The sequence below is a fragment of the Triplophysa rosa genome, linkage group LG4, assembly GCF_024868665.1.
Source record: "Triplophysa rosa linkage group LG4, Trosa_1v2, whole genome shotgun sequence".
Taxonomy (NCBI): domain Eukaryota; kingdom Metazoa; phylum Chordata; class Actinopteri; order Cypriniformes; family Nemacheilidae; genus Triplophysa; species Triplophysa rosa.
This window is the reverse complement of record NC_079893.1, coordinates 11176757-11204144: the sequence shown is the minus strand read 5'-3', so window position 1 is coordinate 11204144 and position 27388 is coordinate 11176757. Positions and strand designations below refer to the sequence as shown.

Here is a 27388-nt window from a genome sequence, read left to right as displayed (position 1 = left end):
TAGAACCCAACTTTAGGGGCTTCATTAATGGGGTTCATCCTTCAAAATAGCTCCATTTTGTTTATTTGCTTTTTGGGGGGGCAAATGAATCCAGACTTACTCTCATGCGCGAAAATTGTTGTAATTAAATAATTGACCTCTGGGCCAAAATGATCTGAAATCAGCCACAGGCCGCTCAGTATTAAATTAATAAGGTCTAACGCTTCATTCATTATTCTGCCTTCAGCCCTCTATCAATGGAACATGGCTTTATGAGGCGCGATTAAATGAGCTACATTTGTTGTTTTCTGAGTAGAAGGTCAGAGAGTACTGAACTATCGCATTGTTCAGCGCTCAATTGTCTCTGTGTAGCCCATGAACCTCGAGACCTCAAACCGTCTTCTGCCATCACCCAGCTCGTGCATTCACGTGTATAGCTGGCGTTATGAAAATAAGCAAAAGTGTTTTGAAACAAAGATCTTGTTAGGTCGAGGGGCATATACGCCACACCTTTTCATTAATAATCGCATTAATAACAAAGATGGTTAGGCATGTATTATGTCTAATGTTTATAGCCTGCATTTATTTTAAAGAATATTTAACTGATATGCATTATATACAGCCTTGATATTGAATTCAGAATGAAAGTCTCAATAAAGTGCTATGTCCTTGTTCACCTAAACCTAAAAGTAGCTTGGTTGTAAGGGTGCTGCTGCTTATTATTAAACTAAAGATCAAAAGTTATGTTTGTAAACAAATTAATAGATTTATACTTGACCAAGTATTCACGGTGCTGAAGAGAGGGGGTATGTATATGTGTGTAAGTGTGAGAGAGAGAGAGAGAGAGAAAGAGAGAGAGAGAGAGAGAGAGAGAGAGAGAGGAAGAAAGGGGACATGAGCGCACATTGAGCGCGCGGCTCTTTCTTGACTTTGCCCCGTAATCGTTTCACGCTTCCTTCCGAGTCTCTTTTCCACCTAAAACGTTTAGTTTCACTCCAGTGAACAATTGCAACGGCGCAACAGGGAGCGGAAGAGTCACATTATTTCTAACTAGCATTCGTCAAAACCACTGTTACAAAAAAGGGCAGAGAGAACAGCAACAGAGGAGAGAGAACTTTTTGTTTTCGCCCCCCCACCGCCCCCACCCCGCTCAACCGTCTGTCCAACCTCTAGCCACTGCATGGACTTGGACCAAAAGGGTCCATCTCTGCGCATCGGACGGTCGGGTAGGGCCATGTCTGTTTCTCCATTTCACTGGAACGTTTGTCTGTTCAATAAAAACATGTTTCTTTTTTTGTACAAAACGTAACTAATAATGATCATTTCAATGTTACTTCCACACTTGTATAAAACAGCAGTGATTTTGTCAGTGCATTGATATGTCTGTTGATCTTCTGATGGACTATTCTTTTTTGGACTATTCTACACTTTTGGTAACATGCGGTGCCAGTTTAAAACTGCTTGTTGTGATGGGCCTCGATTGCTTATGCTCGATCAACGTGTTTGAGATTGAAGTGTACTTGGATGGCCTATTGAATTGTAGACAAATAGATATTAACATGGAATTTGAAGACGAACAATAGGTGAGGAGAGCCAAGAAATTATATTTATCACAAGATGAGGCTCTTGAAAGCTATGAAGGCTTTGAGAGGTGATACAGACTTGTTTATTCCCTATATGATTATTTTCTACAATGTATTTTCATAATTGTTCTTTGCCTCAGTTAAAGCGTTAAATTAACCAGCTCAAAAGTTACTATAGTCCATTTACTGTAGTTCATCTCATCTGAACGGTTCAGACCGGTGTAGATACAACCCAGAAGTCCATCAAGACTATAGTATTATTTATTCATTCTTTGTATTTGTTGTGTGGTAAAGATTTATAAAACCCGTTTTGATCTCTTTTTTTATTAAAGCGTTGTCTTAGCATTGCTATTCATTTGTTATTCAAGATATTCAAAGTTTAATGGGTTTACTTTGTATCCCCTTCCCTCCAACAATAACACAGGAAACAAATTATAGAATTGTTTTACATTTCGAATTGATAAACTAAATTATATTTCCACTTCTCACGAACATTTCTCAGTTTCTGTCAATAATGTCATTCACTGCCCAAATGGAGTAAAACGCTCTTGACTTTGACTCTGATGATACCGATGGCAATGACACTGATACTATCAGTTTAGGTTAATCTACTTTTGCCGACTTCTGAACAATTAATTATAGCTATGAATTTATTAACCCCCCCCCATAAAATCACCTGCAGTGACCAGGCTCATTTCCTATTAAAATAACCCCTTTCTTAAAATTATGTGCGTCTTCTAAATTTGCTCCAATTGTTAAAACACTTTGCATTTTGTAACTGTGTTGAATCAAAAGGAATTAAACTTTCCTCCGCCACCTGGAATGAAAATATTTAGCTTCTACGTGATTGGCTGTGTTTTCATGTTTTGTTTACATATTTCCCCAGAAGCACATTTCTATCGACAAAATGAAATATTAAGATTAAGATTAAAGATTGCTAACAAACCAAAATGAGAATAAAGACTCAAAAAAACTAAATGTTTTAAGCAAAAGATTTAAAATGTAAACATGCAAAACATATTTATTTCTATTTGTCTCCTTCGTCTCCAACAGATTCATGCCATACAACTCTGCTATTTCCTGACACACTGAAATAAATAAAATGCAAAACGTGTTTCCTGTGAGCCAAGTTTATGTCCTGAAAGACCACAAGGCGCACATACCATTCATTGAAAGATTCATCTTAATCGTAAAGGCAATTTACATAAACTTGATTTAAAAAAATGATCCGAATAGCATTTGGTAAGGTTATGGCTGCTTACTATTTGATTGCGAAACCAAGTGCATGTGTGTGTGTGCGTGCATTTAAAAGCTGCGCGTGTGTGGGGTGCACTGTCGTGACCGAGCGTAAACCTGTTCTTCACGCGAGACAAAAGGTTCGCCCCCTCGTGGTACTAATGGCGTACCCTGCGCAGGGGTCTCATTCAAGATGTGCAGAAACAGTCGAATAGCTCAAGCTTTTTAGGATATCAATGATTTCAAGTTATTCTCAACACATAAGCAAACAGCCCATGTGTAATATTGGCGTGTCCTCCATCTGGTAGAGTGAAATAAAAAAATGCCGCCGTTGAGGATCCATAAACACATGCGCAAAATGTCCGTAAACAAAGGAAAACATTTGAGGAAATTGAGAACTTTGATGGTCCATTTTGAGTTCGGAGCGTTCCTTATCGGATATTTGTAATTTAGACACTCACATCAACATCGGTGAAATGTAACAAAATATAATTTATTCCATTTTCTATTTGTTTTAAAGAGTTGGAAAAAACCTTTAATTTTGTAAATAGGCCTATTAAAAACAGAAGTTAAAAAATATGAAAGGCGGACAAATACAATAAACAAATATGTGTGCAAAGGTGGGTTACTCATATATAAAAGTTTCATTCCTTCAGCAATTCACAGTGTGGCATATTGCAAGTCTCTTGAATACAAAATACATATCCACGTTGATGTTCAGAAACGAAAAATTTTATAAGCAGTATCATCCTTTTTAAATGGCGATTTAATGCTTGTTCTTTTGTATTACACTAATCACTGATGTTCAACCGCAGCTATCACAAATTTGTAAAAAAAAAAAAAAACGCCAGCCAGGTCGACATAACTTTACATGACTTTTTATCACATGCTAAATAATCCGTATATGTGGCTGAAAAGGAAATGGCTAAACTTTTCCGTTCGTTGTAGTAGGCCTACAGTATTCATTATAAAATATAAAATTTCATTCGAAAACCTGTATATAGTACACTTATTATTAAAAGGTAATCATTTAGATTTTTATTAAGGAATACATGAAACTTATTAAAGGGATTTAAAAATGTTGAATCCGTTTTTAAATAATAATACTTATTTCGACAAGGCTTCAACAATCAATCAGTATATCCGACATTGCACTCGTATTTCAGTAATTAAAAAAACAATTTATGATTTCAATAACCTGCAAACACAACACAAAGTAAAAAAATAATTTATTTCATCTCATTTACTCATGAAACGTAATTAGTAAAAACAGCAAAGTATCAGTAGTTTTACAAAGCACTCTCTTACAATGATTCTGCAGTAGTTTCTACATTCATAATATCAAAAGACGTTTTTGATGCAATATATTAACTATTTATTACTTGGATGACTGAAGTGAGAACAAACGGATATTAAAAATATTCCTCTCTTAATTGAAATTAAACATGGGATCAGCGACGCCAGAGAGCCGAATACGATTCAAAACTCCCTATTTGTCTGTGCACAATTGGGACGGCACGTCACCTTCATACAGGGTCAGTGTTAGCCAATCGGTGTAGACTCTGCCTGAGCGCGACTCCGGGCGATTGTGACGGCAGAGGTGCAGTGCACGGATAGGTAGACTTATCTTGATTGACAGTCTCTCCTAGGCACTGTAGTAGCTTCAGAGCGCTGTGGCTTTGGCGCTGTCCACAAGAGAGCAGGTTCTGAAACGCGCCGTGCGCTCGTTCAGTGGTTGCGCGATAAGGACGGAGGCTCGCTGCACATTCAACGCTTCTCACCGCCGGGGCATTCACACTGGAAAAACATTGTTCGGCGGACAACATCGTCGTTTGCGACCCTCCTGCAGTGACCCAGAGAAACACCGTTTGAGCCATCTGAGACTTCCCGTGGATTTTTATAAAAGTTGATAAAGCCTGTTTTTCTTCACGAGTTTTTTTTTGGACATTTTACAAGAATTCGGGCTTCAGACGATGCACTTTTTAATTTCATACATCCACGGTCGTATGTCTATTGTTGGGAGACCCTCTTACTGCAGGAGTATTATTCGAAAACGAGAGTCTGAGGGAGTTCTGAGCTATTAGATGATCAGGATGCGAGGAAATCACATTCATGTGAAGTTGCGTTGAAAATTAAGTAGATGTTTTGGCTTGTTGTAAACCGAACCAGGATTTTTACAAATCGCCAGTAGAGACTGTTAACGGCGCTCTGACAGCACGAACCTCGGTCACAGTTCACGGGTCACGGTCAGTGGAGCGAGGATGTCAAGATAGATCTGCTTAGAAACAAGACTTCTACATTTTTATTTCGAACTATAAGGACACTGTTCGGACTAATACTAAAAGCAGTTCAGTTTATCAGGGCTTTTATTAAAAATACAGTTACTCTCGACCCCAGCCCCCCCCCTAAAAGGATCTTCTCGCCCACTGCTGTGAGTTTACTCTGGATGTTGGGCCGCAGAAGCAGTGTCCTGACCCTGCAGGGTTGTGTCCTGCCCACATATTTTCATTCTGTTTTGACATATTAATGATGGATGAGATCAATTATTATTTATGAATTATCGTTTTCTATTTCACATAAGCTACTAAGGTAATTTACTACTACTTCAGGTTAAATAGTTGTTTTTAAAACCAAAGTTTCTTTTCACTTCTAAACGTTTAAAACGAGTTTAAAATAAACTATTTCGAACAGAACGGACTGACTGCACTCTCAAAAACCTTTAAAAGAGCGAGAACGGGACATTACAGGTTGTTTGGTGTGTTTTTTTTCAACGGGAAGGTCTGTTCCACTAACCGATGGAAATCCACTGCAAACACGACCCGTTCGCCGCGATGCACAGTAAGTTTACGACAGACTTTACTTCTGGTTCACTCTTGTCAAATGCATGGTTGATTTTATTCATTGTTGCTCAGAATGTTTTATTCTGTGTACAAGCAAAATTACAAAAACATTAACGATGAAAATAAAGCGATTTTATTTCTTTACAATGAAAACTTTAAAAAGTAGCAAAAGGCAGTTTTTATGGAATAGTTTTTTGCTGTTTTGTTGGTTAATTTAAGATTTTCGTATATTCCTTTTTGAGTCAGGTTGCTTTGTTAGAGCTTTAGCCTTCTGTTTGACAATCCCTGGGGGAAAGAGAGGGGAAAGAAATCGTGGCCAAGGCCAGCAAGCAGCGGACGTTAACTGAACTTGAACCGCAGCTGAGAAAATTGCAAACACGCTCTGTAACATTTAAACACGTTGCTTGAGGGTGGCTGTAAACAACCACTTATGAGGTTAAAACGAAAGCTAAAGTTGCTCACTGTGGCGGAGAGATGTGTGGTCACTCATTCGTGACATGGCCGACACTTGTGCTCCCCCAAGATACTGGCGTCAAGGGCCCCCTTTCTCTTTCCCTCTCTTTATTCCTCATAGATAGATATTTCAACAGTCTGCAACTCATTTAATTGCAATACACGAACAATGCACATTCCTGAAGCAGTTATATATTTGTAATGTGTTATTATAATGTGTTATTTAATATGTTATTCGTATAATTAATTATAAATAATAATTTAAATAGTGTGAGACAGTCAACCAGCTTGTAAGGATTTGTCATTAAAACGAAGAGCTGACAATTACATTTAATGCAACCTGAAAATGAATTCGTGATCTCCTCTCTGTCCCTTTTTTCCCCTTCTTTCTCGCACTCATCTGTTTCGATAAAAGAATAAAACCTCACCGCCACCGCAAAACTCAAATATGCGCGCACCACCCAGCCCCCAGCCACACGCACGCACGCATGTCTATGTGAAATGACATCTATTGGCACGGTGAATGAAACGGTGGATTAGATGTATACACATTTCAGAAACTAGAACGAATCACGTTTCCTCTTCTCCACAATATCTCAACACAATCCGCGGGGTAAAACGATTACACCTAATATGTCAAACGGTGCAGGCCTTGGGAATTGACTCTTACACTGAACTGTTTTAGGAAAAAAAACTTTGTGAGTGCAAGGGAGATCCACTTCAGAGTTACAATGTTATAAACTCACTTTACCATGAATATTGATGAGCCTAAGCGGGCTAACAAAGTGAAGATCATAAATATCACAAATACTGCAATTAAAGTTACTCCGATTTAAGATGATTGTTATTATAGGACCAATTTGCTTTATACTTTGATTTGGTTAAAGTGAATTTTAATAACTGTTATGTATTATGAATCTATAAATATTTTAGTAATTTTGCGAGAGCTTTCACATCAATGTTTCATTAGTTTACTGTCTATCAGAGATCGAAAATTAACCAATTCATTCTTTTGTAGAAGTGAAGCGTTGACGTTTAAGATAAAAATAGAAATGGCATTTCTGAAAAGTAACACTGCTCTGTGTTATGTTTTGTGAGTCGCTTATGGTAGAGGGGTAACATAACAATATATATTTTTATAAATAATAATAATAATATTATAAAAAAATTTGTAAACCTATAATAAACCAACAAATATTATTTATTATTATTTAGATTAATTAGGTATTTTATCTACTCATACGTCATGATACGTGAATAAATTCTAAAAATCAAAATTCAATAAATAATTAAATACGTTTTCTATACCTGTTTATACTTTATAAATACACATGAATCATTAAAATAATTAAAAAAAAAATGATCAAACCTAAATTCATAATTTCACATACCGTACTTTATTTACATTATTGTATTGTGCATAGACGAATAAAAGCTTTTCATCTTTTTTCTTTTCATCTTTTTAAGTTTTAATAACTATTGTTGGCGCCTGCTTAGAAAACTCTTACGTTCGCTTGCCTTAATTCTCAAACACTTCCTTGCTTGTTTTCTTTTGGTCTGTTTGTTAGAGCATGCCTGATGTCACAGCAGTTTTGTTTGTGGTTTGGTTCGCTCTGTTTAGAGCAGTTTAATCGGAGCCGTCCACTGCGGCCGATAGCGGATCGTAATGGAGCAGCGTCTCTAATCGGGTTTATTTTCTGGATGGGGGAGCATGAATGTCTTTCAGCCGCTCTCGCTATTTCTAAACGGAACCGGCCTCGAAATCAATCAAAGCTCTAGGAACACTTCGATTTATAAGCCAACCGTATTTGCAGAAGAAACGGGGGAAAGTATGGGTCGGATCACATCTGAATAGCTTGTTCCGTATAATCCTCACCGCAACCTTTTTCTCTCTCACTCTTTGACACTCATGTTTTAACGCATTCTCTCTCTCTCTCTCTCTCTCTCTCACACACACACACACACACACACACGCACGCACGCACGCACGCACGCACACACACACACACACACACACACACACACACACACACACATCTCCATGGCCATAGGCATAATGTCTTTTATACTGTACAAACTGTATATTTTGTCCCCTACCCCTAAACCTAAAGATCCTAGAAAACATTTTGCATTCTTAGGTTTAAAAAAATGTTCTGTACGATTTATAAAAAATTTTGCCCATGGGGACCTCAATTTTGGTCCCCATAGTGACAGAAGTCCCCATGTGTTGGTGTGCATTCAGGTTTAGGTCCCCACCGGGATATAATACATACACACACACTTTGCTTGCTCTATATGCATGAATAATTTCTATGGTTTGTAACTGTACTTTGCATAACTGTGTATATCTGCAACTATTAGATATTTTAGATACGTTGATTTTAAGACATTTATTCTGAGCAATTATTAAATGATTTAATTAATCATAAAAATTGTATAAACTTAACCCATGATAAAGTTAAAGGCAAAAGACATGAAGTTAAATACAAGACAACTCAAAAAGAAATCTATTTAAAAAATAAAAGACTTCTTTGAAGCCTTGCGGGTCAAAACACTAAGCAATGGATCTTCATATGCAAAATAACTAATTTGCTTTGAAGTCTTGAGAAAATAAAAGTGACAAATAGCTGTTTTTTATTTTTGGTTAGCTGAACTTATGTATTAGTCATGGGGACACAGGGCTAGTTAGTCAGTTTGATATTGCCTGTTCGGCTGTATTTAAGATCCATTACCCTGTAGCTGGGATTAACAGATATCCCCCAGTTCTTTTGTGTGTGTGTTTGTGTGTTCCAGTCTAAAGCTATCAGTATGTTAATATGACAGATTGACTGGATTACTTTTGCACAGAATACAGACACAAACACACTCTCTCTGATGTAACAAATGAAGAATATGATATAAAGATGCGTCACGCTGAATTCCAATGATTATATACATGTAACAGTTATTTGGTATCCAGAAACTGAAGTCCAAAAAAATGCACAGAAAACATATACGAGACGTATACAAAAAATAAGAACTTGAGAGAGCAGGACATGTAGTTCTCTAAATGACCACTAAGGACAAATATGTTAAAAAAGAAACTACCTTCAAGTCAAACACGGACAGACACACAGACAGAGCCTTGGTGAGACAGCAACACAATTTTACTGCCATGTACAAAAATCTACTGCATTTAAGGTAGACATGTAAGATTTGCTATATTCCTCACATTGCTGTCTGTGTCCACAGGGCATGGAGGGGTGAATCAGCTGGGTGGGGTGTTTGTAAATGGGCGGCCTTTGCCTGACGTGGTGAGGCAGAGGATAGTGGAGTTGGCCCATCAGGGCGTACGCCCCTGTGACATCTCCCGCCAGCTCCGGGTCAGCCACGGCTGCGTCAGCAAGATACTTGGCAGGTGAGTTCTGCTTATCATGAAGAAAGGTGAAGCAGAAGCCTGTTGACAGAGAAGACTTTGAATCAACTGGCTAACAAAAGCATAACAACAAGTACTATGGAATGTTTGGTGTAGGGATGTATTTTTTGGAATATCTTGTAAACACTGTGATAGGTGCATGGTCATCATTTAGTACCATGCCACAATGTGGTACTGTTCTTTTCTATGAGGATACATTTCATGTCAGGGCGTTTTGTCTGAAGACAATGGTATATCTTTTAAAAGAAAGTATAACATTTTTGGAAATCTGGAAGACTCTTGCTCACTTCATGATTCTCATTTCATCAAGTTGGTCATATTCAGTAGCATTTGACCTGTATATCATAATGTAAATGGGTCCTGAAACTACGCAAACAAGAGAAATCTATTGCGTGGGATATATAAAATATATTGCGTTATTTTATTTAATATAACAATGTACTGTTTAGTAATACTAGCCAAATGCGTTTATAGTCAGTGCTTTCAAATACCATGGATTAGGTTCCCACACACATAGTTTCTTAGTTTCCGCAAGAAAAAGATTTGAATGGCGAATCTCTTTTGCCCGTCCTATTTTATCCAGAACTAGGCTTAATCTTTGCCTGGGAAACCAGCTTAATGTCTTCTAATGCATTGAAACAGTGGGGCCTGTTTGTGGAGTCCTGCCTGTCAACCCTCTTTATTTCTGTCATCGAGACATAAATTGTTTTTTAAATCGCATGATGCGTATCAGTTTCTAAAATTCTCAAACATACATACACTGATAAATCTTGGCCGTTAGACCGATATTCCATCCGCCATTGGTTCGTTTCGAGGCTGACTCAGCATTTCCTTTCACAGATAACGTGCTAAAAATTCAAAAATTCTGAAATCTCGCACTGAGGCCAAAGTCAAAGCGCGGCCTTTTCTTTCTGTTACAAAAAAAGAAAAGATTCATCACATTTTACATTTGCATCAAAATGACACCGGCACCATACGTCTCCTGAGGAGGGAGGGATGGTTGGAGGGACAGAGAAAGAGAGAGAGAAGCAGAGAGAGGCAGGAAGGGTTAAGGGGGAGGACAGAATTTGAATGGATAAAGGTGTGGATTAGTGCTAGAGCCTTTAGCTATATCAAAAAATGTGTTTCCCATTGTTCTCTTCTCCCTCAACCCTCTTCCCCCAGCCCCGGTCCAACTCACTCAACCGTTACTGCGGCGCTCTGTGTGTGTGTGTGGTAATATCTGCTCTACCCTCTCACTGCTCGGGCAGAAAACACACTAATATGTGGGCTGCGAGTGAGGTTTGAGTAAATAAGGCGTATGACTAACTCTGCTGTCTTCTTAATGAGGGAATTTCCTCTTTGCTCTTTTCCAGTTTCTTTTTATTGCTATTCTGTGGGGACTTGGGGGGTTGCTTTCGGTCTGAATGTGTTTGGGCCTTTTTACTAAAGAAGTAAACCACCAGAGGCAGTGTGTCACAGTGACTTTACCACGTGTAAAGGGTAATCTGCACAATGTGAAGATACAATCATTTTGGTGACCTTGTGCGTGACCTTAAAGGGATTGTTCACCCAAAAATGAAAATTCTGTCATCATTGACTCACCCTTTTGTCATTTCATGATATACTTTCATCTGCAGTACACAAACGAAGATATTTTGAAAATGTTGGTGACTGAACAACGGCGATACCCATTCACTTCTATTGTATGGACACAAAACCAATGCAAGTGAATGGGTACAGGCGTTGTTAGGTTACCAACATTCCTCAAAATATCTCCTTTTGTGATCTGCCGAAGAAAGTCATACAGGTATGAAATGACAAGAGGGTGAGTGAATGATGACAGAATTTTTATTTTGGGGTGAAATCTCGTGCTTTATGTTGCACATTGTCTTTAAAAAAGAGCAGCAATATTGTCACTTGTGGGAACTTGGTAGAACCTGGTGTTCATCGTCATCAACCAATCAGAATGAATATTTTTTACAAATTCTATATACACATTTTTATACTTTTTAATTCTACAATCTATTGAAATTCAACTTTGTGGTCGATTGCAATACAGACTGAACATATGTTTTTGTTATTACATTTAAGGCAGGTTTGAAAAGGTTATTCCTTATGATGTTTGTTATTCTGTATTGACTGCAAGACACTACACACAAGACACTTTTCTGGTTCAAGAAATTTTGAATATGATCTGGCTGTTTGGTCTAATCTTATTATATGATATCCAACATGCTCCACAGGTACTACGAGACGGGCAGCATTAGACCAGGGGTGATCGGAGGCTCCAAACCAAAGGTTGCTACACCCAAAGTCGTTGACAAAATCGCCGATTACAAACGCCAAAACCCCACCATGTTTGCCTGGGAGATCCGCGACAGACTGCTGGCAGAAAGAGTGTGTGACAATGACAGCGTTCCTAGCGTCAGCTCAATCAACAGGTGTGTGTTTCCGTTAGTGTGTTTACATCTTCAATATGTGTACACATGCATGCCATTGTGTCACTTTCACATGCATACCTGAGTATAGGTGCATACGTGTGTGCGAACCATTATGGTTTAGATAACAAGTTGATCAGTACATTGCAAAACAGATCAGCAGAGCAATGTGTAAGGGAGAGATATGGAGAAAGACGGCGAGAGAGAGGGAACAAGAGTCAGTGGGGTAAAAAGAAACACATATTCATGAGAAGTGTCCAGTTCAACAGCATGTGTACAATGACAACCCCTCTTAGGGAGAGAGAGAGAGAGAGAGAGAGAGAGAGAGAGAGAGAGAGAGAGAGAGAGAGAGAGAGAGAGAGAGAGAGAGAGAGAGAGAGAGAGAGAAGAGAGAGAGAGAGAGAGAGAGAGAGAGAGAGAGAGAGAGAGAGAGAAGGGAAAGGTGCTTTGCTTGAGCGCCCATGCAGGAAGTTTGAGACTCTGCTGCCATGTCAGGCTGCATGAGCCACTTCACGCACACACACACATGTTGGGTTTCCATGTTTTTTGAGGACTTTCCATAGACATAGTGCTTTTTATACTGTATCTGTATATTATATCCCTTAACCCTCACCCTAAACGCAAACCAAACCAACAAAAACCTTTCAGCAATTTTACATTTTCAAATAAACATCATTTATGGCCGGTTTCACAGACACAGCTTAGTTTAAGACAGGACTAAGCCTTAGTTGAATTAAGATATTTATGTGGCTTTTATAAAAATGCCTTCGAAAAATACATTACTGGTGTGCATCTTGAGACAAAACAATGGCACTGGTTTATTTTAAGACATTCATTTTAATCTGGGACTAGTCTTAAGCCTTGTCTGTGAAACCGGGCCATAGTGTATTTAATAATCAATTTCAAACGTAGGTTTGCTGGCTTATCCCCACATTGATGAAATTTGATCCCAAGATGTATAAAACACACTTCACACGTTTGCATACTTATATTAAAGCTTACAGTACTCGCACCTAATTTTTTGTACACATTTTTTTTTGTAAATTTTGGTGGTATGTCCACACATACAGTAATGTCTAATGGCCATTTCTTGTTTGCTACAGGATCATTCGCACTAAAGTCCAGCAACCGCCTGGCCAATCAGGAGCTGTGTCCGCCCATAACTTAGGTAAGAGTGATGTTTATTTTGGTAAACTGTCACCCGCTCTCATTGTTTTACATTGAGGCTTCTCATCAACAAGTCTTATTAGAGTCTACAAAGAGTTGGGACAATTGTCTATACTGAGTAAAGCGCTAACACTTTACAATAAGGTTCTATTTGATAGCATTTAGCTAACATGAACTAACAGTGAACAATACTTCTACATCATTTGTTCATGTTAATTTACTAATACATTTTTAAAATCAAAATTGTGTCTGTTAACAATAGTTAATGCACCATGAACTAACATTAACAAGGATTAATAACGGCTGAAAAACTAAATTGTTCATTGTTAGCTAATGTTAGTTAAAGGCGGGGTGTCCGATTTCTCTTAGCCATTGTTGATGTTCAGATCACCTAAACAAACACACCCCTACCCCTCTCTGTCACTTTCGTCAGCGCTCGGCTCGGCTAATGTCCGTCCTGTGCACTGTGCACCTTACTGCTGATTGGCTACAAGGTTGAATTGCTACTCGACCCGACTCAGTTGTCTAAAGTGTAATTCGGAAATCGGTTACCCCGCCTTTAATGCATTTACTACTGTTAACAAATATAACCTTATTGTAAAGTGTTACCTTGAGATGTTCTCTAATAATCTTAACATAACACTTAAGCAAAATTTCCCATTTGGTATCCATTTCATTGTCGTCTAGAAATGCCAGTTGTGTATTTTTTTCCCCATGGGTCTAAACTGTGAGATCAGTTTAGGAGGAAAACTCTCGTCCATGGTTAATAAAGTAGTGGATTGGGTTTGTGTCTCTGTCAGTAATCTTCATAATCGCACACCACTGCTTAATCTAAATTAATTTTGCACGCACAACGCTCGCCAGTTCTCCGTCTCCCTCAGATTACGATGATAAATACTCTCATACTCAGGCGGAAAATTGAAATTTACGGATTTTGAATATAAAGCGTCCGATTCGGGTTTCCATTCCTTGTCGCGAGGTGAAAAAAGCGGGAAAGAATAAGAGAATCAGATAATTGAAATGATAAATCAAGAGTAAAAAAATGGAGGGATATGCATTCATTACATTTTCCACCTGGTTAGCGAACGAGAGCGACGGGCGAGCGAAGGCGTTTATCTGTTCTTGGAGCGATTTGTTTTTCTTTTTTCTCCACCTTCTCCATTTTAGCACAGTCTGTTGGGATGTGGGATTAGCCTCATCTCTACACCTTACTGTCCCCTAGGGGCCACTGTACTGTCACTCAGGCTGTACATCAGCTGACAGGAAATGAGATAAAGAGGGCCGAGAGGGAATGAAGGGTTGACAGAGAGAAGGCTTCGTGCCCTCGTCCCCTACCGCGAAGACCTCGTAGACAGCCAGACATGTCGAAAAGCTGTTAGCTTGTTAGCGTCTTATCCTTGGGCGGTAGCACGTTGCCAAAATTGAGAAGCAGCTGGTTTGGTGAAAGGCCTTTGGCAGGAAAATGCCGGGCCAAGAACCAAGAAAAGAAAACTGTCGCACAAGAACACACTTTACATACTTAACAAACTGTTAATGTGTTGAGTTGAGATCTTTAGCTAGTCAGGACTTGGTGTCGCATAAAGTCGAATACTGTCCAGATCAAAATACATATACAGTATTTATATATTTATATTTTACACATTTGGCAAATGCTTATAACTATTGAGCATCAAATGCATAACCTTTGCATTGTTCGCACTGATATGTCCTAATTTATAACATATCTGTAAATTTTAGCCTCTACGGTGGCAGTGACCCAAGTGTCTGCCGTAACCAGCGACGCCGCAGGTTCCTCCTACTCCATTAGTGGAATTCTTGGAATTAGCTCACCTGCCGATGCAAGCAAACGGAAAAGAGACGAAAGTAAGTCTGCTTCTTTTTATCCATTGAAAAGACTAGGTTTCGATTATATGTTCACCTTGTTTATTCTAAAGTATTACTAATATGCTACAGTTTAGATAAGATTAGTTAAGTTAAGGTATAATGCTCTAATGAGACAACCAGCAACAAAACAGAACAAAAAATCACTTGCATCTCAAAATACAACATATTCTTTCTTTCATTCCTATGCATATCCCAGCATCAACACACACACGCATTCACATGCACACATGCGCGCAGATGGAAGTTGCTGCACATTGACAGATGCATCAGAGTAGGAGGGGGATTGGAAACCACTGGCACATCTTAGATAAACATCTCTATCCAGGGGAGGCACAGCGTGTGCATGTGAATGTGCACGCGTGTGTGTTTGCACACGTGTCTATTAAAAAGCCATTGCTTGGCAGACCCCTGCAGTACACGAGGGAACTCCAGATGTCTTAGACACACAGTATGCTTACACACACACACCGACAGTAAGAGTTCAAAAAATGCCAGACTATAACAAGAGGAGGTTCCTGTCTGGTTGGTGTCGACACCTCAGTTTTGCTACAGTATAGAAATTCTATTTACAGTAGATGGTTTCAACAGCTACAATATAAACAAACATTATGTTGCCCAAACTTAACTTCCGGTAGACCCAGCAAAGAATCAATAACTGATGAGTAGTTTCAATGTAATGGAACTTTTTCACGTTTCCGGGTTTCTCAGCAGTGGAAAGCGGTGAATGGGAGACTATCACAAGTAAATTTTATAATTAAAAAAAAAATTTGAATAGCAAAAGAAAAACTCAACAATAGTGTTTTCACTATACAAAATGACAAAAATAGAGAGAGTCTGATAACAGCAGTCAAAAGAGAGAATGTCGTCAAATTTACTCATATAATCAAAAAAACTATATTTTTGTAATTTGATGCAAAGGGAATATAATACAAAGTGTAGTGTTATAGACTTACATACAATTTTCTAAAAAAGTCAAATATAAAAAACTTACGATGCTGATGACCGTTGAACGCATCATCACAGTCTTGTGAAAAAGCTCCATTTAATGCAATTAATATACAACAAAATATTCATATAAATTGTTATATTGTTACCAAACATAGACCGGAAGTTAACCGCTGAAACCGTCTATAGAGTTGTATATACTCTAGTGCTACCAAGACATAAACAAGTCTGGTCCAGATGCACTTTCTGTATTAGTTTTTTAGCACTAAACAAGTCTTAGAACAAATAGAACCAACAGTCAATTTTCCAACTGAATTTAAACGCTAAATGAACATCTTGAAGACTTAATTAATGTAAAATAAAATAAAAATGAAACTGGAAGTGCTTCTGGGCCAGTGTTTATGTCTTGCAACATGTTCTATATGAAGAATAAATATTTTGATGATTGATGCACTTTTGGATGTTCTACACTGCTTTATAAAAATATGCAAGACAAAATAAAAAAAAAAGTATAACCTTGAAATGAAACTGGTGCAACTTGACTTGCATATCTGCAACTTCTGCATATTTCCTTATATTTTCCTATTGTAAAAATACTATATTTGCTATGACTTTTTACAAATGAGGACTTCCCAAAAAAGAAGGTTTTACTCAGATATGTCAGGTTTTGCTCACTGGGTACATATTTGTCTCAAAATATATTTATCCCTACGCACGCACGCACACACGCACACACGCAAACATCACCGTTCATCCAAGCACCAATTAGGAGGACGTCTGCCACTTTAATTAATGCAACACATCACATCCAGCAGAGAGGGAGGGTGTCGCTAAATGAATTTGTGTGTTTAATTGACATGGTGAAACTGCGGGTGGTCAGCGCTACGATGTTTCGCAGAGCTCACGGCGAGAGGCGTCCTCACGGGTTTGCTAAATGCATAAAGTAACATGACGGATAGTTTGGCAGCTAGCGTGCTGCTTGTAAATGTAGCATGCATACAGTAAGGAGCACGGCAGTAAGAGGAATTCAAATAGAGAAATTAAATAAAGAGGTTTTCATGAGCTTCACTAAGCTGTGTCTATGTAATACTATAAAATTTCCGGGTTGAATGGAAAAAAGAGAGGGGGAAAGAAAATGTGTGGTTAGTGAAGCAGGACACTACGACTCGCAGCTGCACGCAAGCGGGAAAGAAGCTAACAGGGGGCTTGGATGGATTAGTGTGTGCGTCTGGTGTATATATGTGTTTTGGGAAAGCCCAATGATGACCTTTGACCGAGGGGAAGTGATCTGAAAGGGAGAACTTGACTTGTGGGGCCTCCAGAACAGAAGCCTTGTGTCTGCCCATTCTCTCTGAATGGATGAGGAAAGGAAGAACGGGATAAAGAAAGACAGAAGGCCTGTGGTATGGGGAAGAGGGTTTGGGAATATGTTTCCTTGGCTCATAAAGGAATAAAGAAAACTTGATTTGAATCTAACAGACGCTGAAAAGGCAAATAAATAAAATAGTGTGTTGTGTAGAGCTTTGCGGCCACAAAATAAAGCCTTATAATCTTAAACTTAGAATTTTTACTAAACCAAAAACGTATTCAGTTATACAATGCTGGAACATCAATTCTTTTCTGGTCTTATTTTTCTGATGTTTGGTTGCATAATCTATGATACATTTCTAATTTCTATATTTCATATAATGCCACAAAATCTGTGGTCCCCCTGGATCCATCTTGGGGCTCCCAGTTTGAGAACCGCTGGCTTATGTGATCTAAAGATACCTTGCAAAACAATGCAAAGCTATTTTGTTGAATTTAACAGAATAAGCGAAACACAGATCTCAAATCAGACAGTTTTTCAGGTATGACAAGATTTAGACGGGATGTTTCCTATAATATATGACGTCCTCTGCTGTTTAATATTTTCACTTCTTGTTCAAGTTTCACTTCGGTCAGTTTTATCTCTGTTCATTTGGTGGAATAATGCAACTGGGGGAGAGGACAATTTTTATAAATTGAGGGGATTGTGAGGGGTGGGAAGGGGGCGATAGGGAATAGATGATAACAGTGGGATTTGTTAAAGGTTGTTTCTTTTTAGAATCACATACTTTGATCTGTCAAGGTTGACACACACACACACCGTGTGTATGAAGTCCAATAGGAATCTACCAGGTCATTTTTTCTGCCCCCAAAAACCTTCAGAGAGAGAGTGTGTTATAGTGAGAGAGAGAGAGAGAGAGAGAGAGAGAGAGAGAGAGAGAGAGAGAGGAGGGCACAACGGTGATCTCATTGTTGCTATTGTCTCTGCCTTTGAAGCGAGGAAGAGAAGATGCCTTTCCTCCCATTTTTTCTCTGTGTTTGTGCCTGGGTGAATGGTGGGGTTAACCCAGAATGCAGCTGGGTTGTATTGTGTCTGTTACAGAGAGTGCTTTCCTATAGTAGGTTCAGAGGCGGAAAGACAAAGGGCATGGAAACACGGGCCAACATCTGAATACCTTTGACCATTGGGTGGTTATGTGTTTGTGAGGTCCGAAACCTAATGCGAGGAAGGTTGGTTACCCATAATGCCGGTATGGAGTGTTTGTTTAAATCTGGTGAAAAATAGCTTTATTGGTGACTGCTCGCGTTCTCTCTCTTTTGCTCTGATATGGCTGAGTGGGCTTTCAGATCTGTCAAAAATCGCATTTCACACACGGAGGCTGAGGCTGTGAAACACTGTCATTTACACGCATCACACACACAACTACTCACAGATATACACACATCTGTGTAATAATAACCACAGAAATCCAGAAAATTATTTTGACACTTTGTCGCTGTTTTCAAAGATGTACATAGTGCATCGACAAACACATGTACACACACTCATGCTGTTATGATATGAATCAGTGCTCATAAGTTTTTTTTTCAGAAAGATGCGAATGCTCATCTCTCCAGATGTAATAGTGGGGTCCAAAAGACCACATTGAAAATCGCAGAATTTTTAATTTGAGATTAAAAATTTTGAGGAAAAGTTATGATGTCAAAAAGAATATGGTTGTTAAACGATCAATCGCATCAAGAACAAACGTTTGTGTATACATAGTATATGTCTGTGTACAGTTTTATTGTATTTATAAAAACATACATGCATATATTTGAAAAAAATATAAAATATAAAAATTAATAAACGTTTATCATTTTAATTATTTGTAAATATAATTAAATACATCTTAATATTTCCTAAATATATATGCATGTATGTGTATGTTTTTGTGTTCATAAATGCAAAATGAATATGCACAGTACACAGACACATATTATGTAAACGCAAACTTTTATTCTGGATGCGATTAATCACGATTAATCGTTTGACAGCACTAAAAAAGAAGAAAAAATTTATTTAGACTGAAATATTTCAGATTTAGACAAATAGTGACGCTGAGCATGCAAGTTAAGATCATATTCATTTGAATCCATTAAACCACATAAGATTTTCTTTGGAACATCATGATGGAAAAACACTATCTAAAATATAACATTATAAAAAACATTATTTTGATAATGAAATTGGTTTGCAAAATAAGTCTTTCCACTTTTGGATTCAAATCGGAACACACGAATATAAGCACACAATACACTCCAGAGAGTGTCAGCTTGAAAACTACACTTTCTACCAAGATATGTGTGCAAGAGGACACTTTGCGTGTATGTGTGTGCGTGAGTGTGTGTGTGTGTGTGTGTATAGTCAGTTGACGGTCTTTGAGAAGAGTGGAAAGCAATAAACCTGCTGAAATGGTGCCATCTCACAGACATGATTGATCAATTGAATTCTATCAGACACACTGACCGCTGGGATTAAGAGGGTCAAAACACTGGAGATCATACACTCACTCTCCATGTGTTCTGTCTGTGTGTGAGTGTGACCATTTAAGCTTTGTTGAGGTAAGTCTTGGCGTTGAGGTGTATTAAAGACACATGGGACCCGCACTCTATCACCCAGTCGGCGACTAGCTGATCGTTCTTTAAAATAACCACGGACTGCGATAAACTGGATCTAAATTCACATTCAAATAGATCGATTTCTGTGTTCAAATGAAGGAGGAAAGGGAATGTTTGGATAGCTTCTTTGTCGGCCTGTCATTTTATCCTTTTACCTGTCCATCTCTCGCTCTATATATATCTCTCTTTCGTTTTGAGGGGATTGCTCTGCCCTCTGACTCAAACTCCCAAGAATAACCTCTCAGAGGCATTTTGAAGAAATGAATTGGCTCTATATCAGGGATTTTGGTTTCTATTCTTCTTTTACATCCCTCTCTCTCTCTCTCTCCCTCTCTCTTTCTTTTACTCTCCCTGTAATCATTTGAGGGCTGTAGCTTTCTCAGCTCTTATAATTGTCTCTTCAGAAACTCAACAGCCCAGTAATAACTGACTCGCGCGCTGCCTTAACACTCGCTCAGAGAGGACGCGAGTCTGGGAATCTGTGTTTGTGTGTTGTGTGGTTGTATCTCTGTGTATTACGTTGTATAAAAGTCAACTTCTCAAATCACGCGATCAGGATCATGTTGTAAAATATTTTTATATGTTTGACTTGTCATTTCAGACATTTCATTAAGAATATTATTTATTGTTAGTATGCAGGGTATTCCTGAAACTATAAACTGCTATATGAGAATGGTATATCTCGAGGAATACCTAAGAAGATAAGAAATAAGGAAATATAGAAATAAAGGTCACTATTATTCACTCTTATATGGTTTTGAACCTGTATGCCTTTCTTCTGTTGGTGACAAAAGGAGGATTTTGAAGAATTTTACTGGTAGTTTAAGTGCCCGTTTTATCCAAAGCATCTCAAAGTACAACATATGCATCTCCTCGATTGAGAAATCAAACCACTAATGTTGACATTGCCAGTGCCATTCGTCACCAATTAAACTACAGAAACACAACATTTAAGACATTTTTACCTGAGCCGTACTTATTTTACGAGGTGGCTAATTCGTATGAATTCGTACAATGTGAATAATACCAAAACGTACCATTATTAGAAAAAAGGAATACTGAAGCCCCTCCCCTAACCCCCACCCCCAAACCTAACCGTCACTGGCGCGAAAGCAAATCGTACTAAAACGAACGATTAAGATCATACGAATTAGCCACCTCGTAAAATACGTACAAAATCATGTCAGATTATGTTTGACTTTTTCACTGAAAGTCTTCACTGTTAAAAACAGTTTAAAAAACGGTAATTGAATAGTAATAGAAAGACCATAAAATAAAATGTACATATATTGAAATGTACATGTTTTTCATGTTAGATTTGTAGTCTTTTTTTGTAAATTATTTAAAAAAACAGTAACATAATAAAATTACAGTTATTTTACAGTGCTGTGTCTATGAGATCAGTTTTGTGAACAAATAGTTACAGGAGGCGAAGAGGTGAATCGTTTTTTTGTGTTTATGGTGCCCGTGTATTCTTTGTGCCCGTTTATTGAAAGTCTATGAAAACGTATTTTATTTTCTATAGCGAAAACGTAACACGGCATCACAACAACTTGAGGATGAGTAAATAATTACAAAAATTTCATTCATGTGTGAACTATTGTTTTACTCTGTCTTGTAATACCTTTAAACATCCATCTTTCCAGCTCTCCACGACTCTCCCTTGGCCAATGGCCACGGCCACTCGGGGCGGGACTTCTTGCGCAAGCAGATGCGGGGAGACCTCTTCACGCCACAACAGCTCGAGGTATTGGACCATGTCTTTGATCGACAGCCCTATCCTGAAATTCACACTGACAACATCAGCAACAAGCCCGCCCAGGTAAGGGCTGGGGGGTGGGAGTGTGTACCTACCAGGGTGGTGGTGTGCACCTCCTAAGAATGCTCATGCTTGCCCTCGCCTGGCTGCTAGTTTTGCTTGACCTTGTCCCAGCTCTGCTGTTGACCTGCATACCCTCACTGAACCTAACGCTGACCTTTCACCTCTCTGAGCTTATGCTGGGGCCTTGACCCCACTGGTGCCGACGTGTCCTCTATAGAGCTTTTTGGCTGAGGTTAAGTCCCAGGACTTCGTAGAGGTTTAGGGTTAAGTAAGTAAGCACTTGTTCATTACTTTGCAAAAGTTACCAACCCATAGGTGGGTGCAGCAGATACATTATTGTTGTTTATAAAAACATATTTAATGCAACATAAGGGGACGTTTCATTAATGTTTATAAATGCATAAAACATACTTTTTAGTTAATATTCTGCAATCTGCTACAATCCTAGTCAGCATTTAGTGTTTTTATTGTTAAAGGAAAAGTTCATCTCAAAATCAAAATTGTGTTATTTTTTACTCACCCACATGACGTTCAACATGTTTTAAGACCCCCCGGCGTCTTCGGAACCCAAATAAAGATATTTTAGTGACACTCCTCTAGACATCATGGTTACTTATTGTCAAGGTCCAGAAAAGTATTAAAGACATCGTTAAATTGGTTCATCCGCTCATAGTGGCTCAATTGAATTTTATTGAAGCGACGACAATACTTTATGTGCTAAAAACAAAGCAAAATAACGAGTTTAATCGATATTCTCCTCTGTCTTGTCAGTCTATGGTGCGCGTTCACGAGAGCGTATTCGATTTGTACGGTAGGGCAAAAAGGTGCAAGTCTCGATATCGAAATCATCAGACATTTTGCGAAGATCAGCTTATATACAGCGTGCGTCTGCTTGTAAACACAGAGTTGCACTTCCGGGTTGTCAGTCAGAATGCCGGCGTCTGCCCCCACCGAATGTGCATGCGTCGAAGTGCTCTCGTGAACGCGCACCGTAGACTGACAAGACAGAGGAGAATATATTGATTAAACTCGTTAATTTGGTTTGTTTTTCGCACATAAACTATTGTCGTCTCTTCAAAAAAATTCAATTGAGCCACTACAAGCGGATGGACCAATTTAACCTTGATAACAACTATAACCATGATGTCTATGAGGAGGCCTGGAAATCTCTCGGATGTCACCTAAAATATCTTTATTTGTGTTCCGAAGAAGCCGGGAGGTCTTAAAACATGCTGAACGTCATGTGGGTGAGTAAAAAATAACACAATTTTGATTTCGAGATGAACTTTTCCTTTAACACTGGACAGTTTACTTTGAATAGTTGTGTTGTGTGGCTTTGCATTTTTACAGTATTACTCTTGATGCTTTTACTTGATTTTACTTAAACAAACAGCATAAAACTATAGCTATACACACAAACAGGTGATCACATGCCCCATAACTGATCAGATGAATAGAAAGTCAAAGTTGTCAGTCAAAAGTCAAATGCAATCACCCTCGCATTCATTCATTCACTCACACAAACAAGGCCAGCGTCAAAGTGCTATAGACTTGTTTGAAAGACCCCATAAATCCTCTGTCCATTTCAGCACTGAGCCCTGAGGCTGGCAAGGTCAAAGGCTACTGAGCAGGGCATTAACCTAAGGGTCAATCCACCTCCCCATGGGTATGTGTGTGTGTGTGTGTGTGTGTGAGCCAGGTCTGCTGTGGCACAAGCGATCAGACAAATTGACAATCTGGATCTCTCTTTTTCTTTGTTAGAAACTAGGGATATGCTAACCCGTCTTGTGTAGTTGACTGACAGGTTGTTTTCCCTGCACTGACAGGTTAACCCGTGAATGCTACTGATGGAGCAGTTGAGTGTGTTTGAGTGTGTTTATGGGTAGGAAATGAACTCGGGACTTGATTTTGCTCTGCACTTTGCAATTATATTCTAAATTAAAGGTATAGTTCACCCAAATATGAAAATCATTTTATCATTTAATCACCCTCATGCCATTCCAAAGCTGTATGACATTTTGAAGACTGTTAGTAACCAAACAACACTGGCCCCCACTGACTTCTATTGTATAGACGCAAAGCCACTTCTGACATTTCTCAAAATATCTTCTTTTGTGTTCCACAGAAGAAAAATTCATTGACAGGTTTTGAACAGCATGAGGGTAAATAAATGATGACCGATTTTCTTTTTTGGGTGAACTAACTTGAATAGGTTTAATACATAAAAAATGTCATCCTATAGTCCATAAAAGAAACATTGATAAATGATTCTTTACATTAGATGACCGAATAATTCTCCAACAAATATGGCTGTGCATGTAGCGTAGTGTTACTGTTGTAAAACTGACGTTAATACATGATGACATAAATGAACTGGGTCACGGAAAGAGCTGTCTGAAAGAACCAGTAAATTGGACTTCCTATCATTACTATTAAATCTTTTTGTTACAGTCTTACAAGTTAAATGATCCTGTCTCCAATATTATTTTTCAGAAAAATGAGGTATGTAGTAGTCCTGTCTTACTTAAAATATCTCCCAAAACTTAGTTTCAAAACCGGATTGTTACAAACTTCACAACTCGAACACAAATCTTCACACCCAAAATTTATGCTAATGACATATTTAGTTTCCAAAAACGTGCTACTTTAAGTCATAGTGACATAACAAGAGTTAAGTAGAATGTATGAATTGATTTGGCTGGTTAGCAGGGTCAACTCCTTCTAGATATTGAAACTACATCAAGTGCTGCTAAAAAATTGTCGAAAACGTGGGAATGCGAACTCTAATGTCAACAGCATCGTCAGCATGTCATTATCTCCACAATAATTACATTTTTGCTTTTGGCACATGCTTTTTTTCCAAAGCAACTTACAGTTATCATAAATATGTGTGCTCCCTGGGAATTAAACCCAAGACCGTTGAACTTTTATCTCAGTTCTGTGCAAACTGAACCACAGAAACATTCATTAGCAAAACTGCATTTATGGTTTAGATTATTGGCTCAAATTTTTAGCCTCAAATTGGCACCAAAGCAAAGCAAAGATGGCAGAATTGTCGTAAATAATGTATTTTTAGTGTTTATATTTTACTGTTAGCATTAGCAACTGCCATTGAGATATAAAGGTAACTACAGACTTCATTGGTTTACAGAAGCTTTAATAGTGGAGAATGGTTATAAAGAACTACATTATGAGTCCAACTTTTAATATTTAATAAATTTAATTTTATTGATTTTACCCCTTTTAATTCAGATATGCTAATACACTCATCTTAAATATTTTTCCTATTTTTAGTGCTGCAGCTACACTTGTTTATTTACAGTTTGTATGAGTATGGCTAGAACATGAGGTTTCTCCCCTTTGTACCTGCTTATGTCATACACTGTACTTTAAACTTTCATGAGGGATGCTGTGATAAGAAAACATCTGTCAAGAACATTAAACGTGGAATGTAAATGTATTTTATTGATTCCACACTCATAAATGTACGGTCATGGTATACCTATCACATATCTATGGTGAAATTCTTTTTACCTTTCGTCATACTCTCCCCATCTCTTTTACATTTCTAGCCATATTATCCGTCTTTCCACTTCTGTTCTCATTTGCTCCCTCCATCTCTCAGTTTGTGGTGCTGGAAGGACCATTAGGCACTGGCAGATCTATTAATTAGTGTCCTGCACTTCAAGGGGGAGCATATAAAACAGCGCTCGCTCGTGAGAGTCATTTCATTTGAATTTCCTCTTTCCATCTCCTTACACTACGCCTGAGATACATCAACAGCCCAACAACCCTTACGCTGAACTAATTACCCAACCACACCAAGAGATACAGACTAAAAAAACTATAGGGAATGAGCCAGGGCATACTGGTTTGCAAGACATCGAGCTTTGGTTCGTATACAAGATACATGAGTTTGGCTTTCTTAAATATAAAACTGAATGTTTACTGTGTGTGCGGCATGCGGGCAGAGAGCCACGGTTATCTGCTCCAGAGGAGCACGCCAATAAATGCCTCCCTGCCAGTCAGACTCATTTAATACTGCATGCACTGCTAAATATCCCCCATCACCCTCTCTCTCTTTCTACCACACAGACACACGGTGCAGTTTACATGCTCTTTCAGAAGACAATGCATACAAGCAGAGGGAAAAAGAGAGAAAGAGAGATAGATGGAATTGGAGAGAGAAAGAGCCGCTGAGAGGAAATACTATTATGTAAATGCAGCTGCGGGTTGGGGTGAAATTATTTTGGTGTCGTGCGATTAGGGGCCTCATCTGTTATTGATGTGCACAGACAGGAGAGCCATTACAGAGGGGCCGTGTCAAAGACGGCCCCCAAGAAAACGGTGACCCCAGAGAGGGAGAGCTAGAGAGATAGAAATAAGAAACGGAATACCAGTACGTTTTGGATAAAGTGCATTGTTAATAAGTCAAAATCAAAAGCTCAAACTACTAACCTTTTTTCTACTTCTTTGTTGTCAATTCTTTAAGTCTTTTCTACAAACCTCATTCCTTCACACCCAAAATGGGTTCTTTCTCTCTGTCTATCTATCTCCCTGTTTTGCTTGCTCTCTCTCAACGTCTGGCCTTCCTCCAATCTTTGCCCCAGCTGTGGTGTGTGCCATGTGCGTCTACATGTGAAATGTGTCTGTGTGCATCATGGATGCTGATGGGTTGCGTAGCTTTGGAATTGACAACATTTACAGGCTAAAATGAGAATCATCCATCTTCACTAGGCTGCTGTCAGAGGCAGGGCCAAACTTCATAATCCCCAATTACTACAGCTAACCTCCCCATCTACATACACACATGATGAGGGGGCGGGTGCGAGCCGCATAAATATAGAGGAAATGCCTGTCTGAGACTGAATGACTGAAATACAGAGAAATGGACAGCAGTGGGAAGAAGTCAATGATGAAGAGGGAGAGAGAGAGAGAGAGAGAGAGAGAGAGAGAGAGAGTGGATGGCATGAGCTGTGATTGGTAAGGTCACAGTCTACTGCCCTCGCTTTGGTGATGAGCACAGAGGTGTTTAAGAGGTCACTGCAATACACACATAAACAAACAAACGCCCTGCTTACAGTGAGTATTAGATAAGGATGAGAATCATAAGAAATTTAACAGTTCAGGTTCAGGTTCTGATTCAACTAAACAATTCTGGTTCCTGAACAATACTATTAATGATTATTTCAATACTTTTGAGAAAGAACCGCTAACAAAAACAATACTATGTTTTTGTTACATATTTGAATATTTCTTAATTGAAGTTGCGCTTCTTACTTTAAAAATCGTCACTGGCGGGCTGAAACCTTGTATCTCCAAAACTTTACAGGCAATGGAAAAACAAACACTGCATTTTCAATAATTAAACACTGTATTGTCAAAGAATTTGACAAGCTCTTTTAAATACTTTTTATTGGTTAAATATTTGCCAAACCCACAGACAAAGCAGCAATGATTTATGAAAAAAATATAATAAATCATTAAAATGGAGATATGAGGTTCCGCCGAACAGTGGAATATTAACATATATCCTGGCATAAACACATTTACATACAAGGTTCACCCAAAAAAGAATCATTCTTTTATTAGTAGTGCTTGCGAATTTAAAGCATCACTATTGTTATTCGCCATATATTTTCTTATTGTTTTTTTTTTTCAGGATAAAACTTTGG

General features: G+C 38.4%; 1 protein-coding gene across 2 annotated transcripts in view; it reads left to right on the top strand.

The window, feature by feature from the left end:
- The first annotated feature begins 4396 nt into the window (after window positions 1–4396).
- Window positions 4397–27388, top strand: part of pax5 (paired box 5) — a 39502-nt gene continuing 16510 nt past the window's right edge. Inside the window, exons 1-6 of one of the 2 annotated variants that reach the window (XM_057332662.1) lie at window positions 4397–5636; window positions 9323–9488; window positions 11732–11929; window positions 13030–13094; window positions 14831–14956; window positions 21538–21638. In XM_057332662.1, coding sequence (XP_057188645.1) covers window positions 5594–5636; window positions 9323–9488; window positions 11732–11929; window positions 13030–13094; window positions 14831–14956; window positions 21538–21638 — 699 coding nt within the window. In that variant the 5' untranslated portion in view covers window positions 4397–5593. Of the gene's footprint in view, window positions 5637–9322; window positions 9489–11731; window positions 11930–13029; window positions 13095–14830; window positions 14957–21537; window positions 21714–27388 lie in introns of both variants that reach the window. The other variant, XM_057332661.1, reaches the window with a different exon arrangement.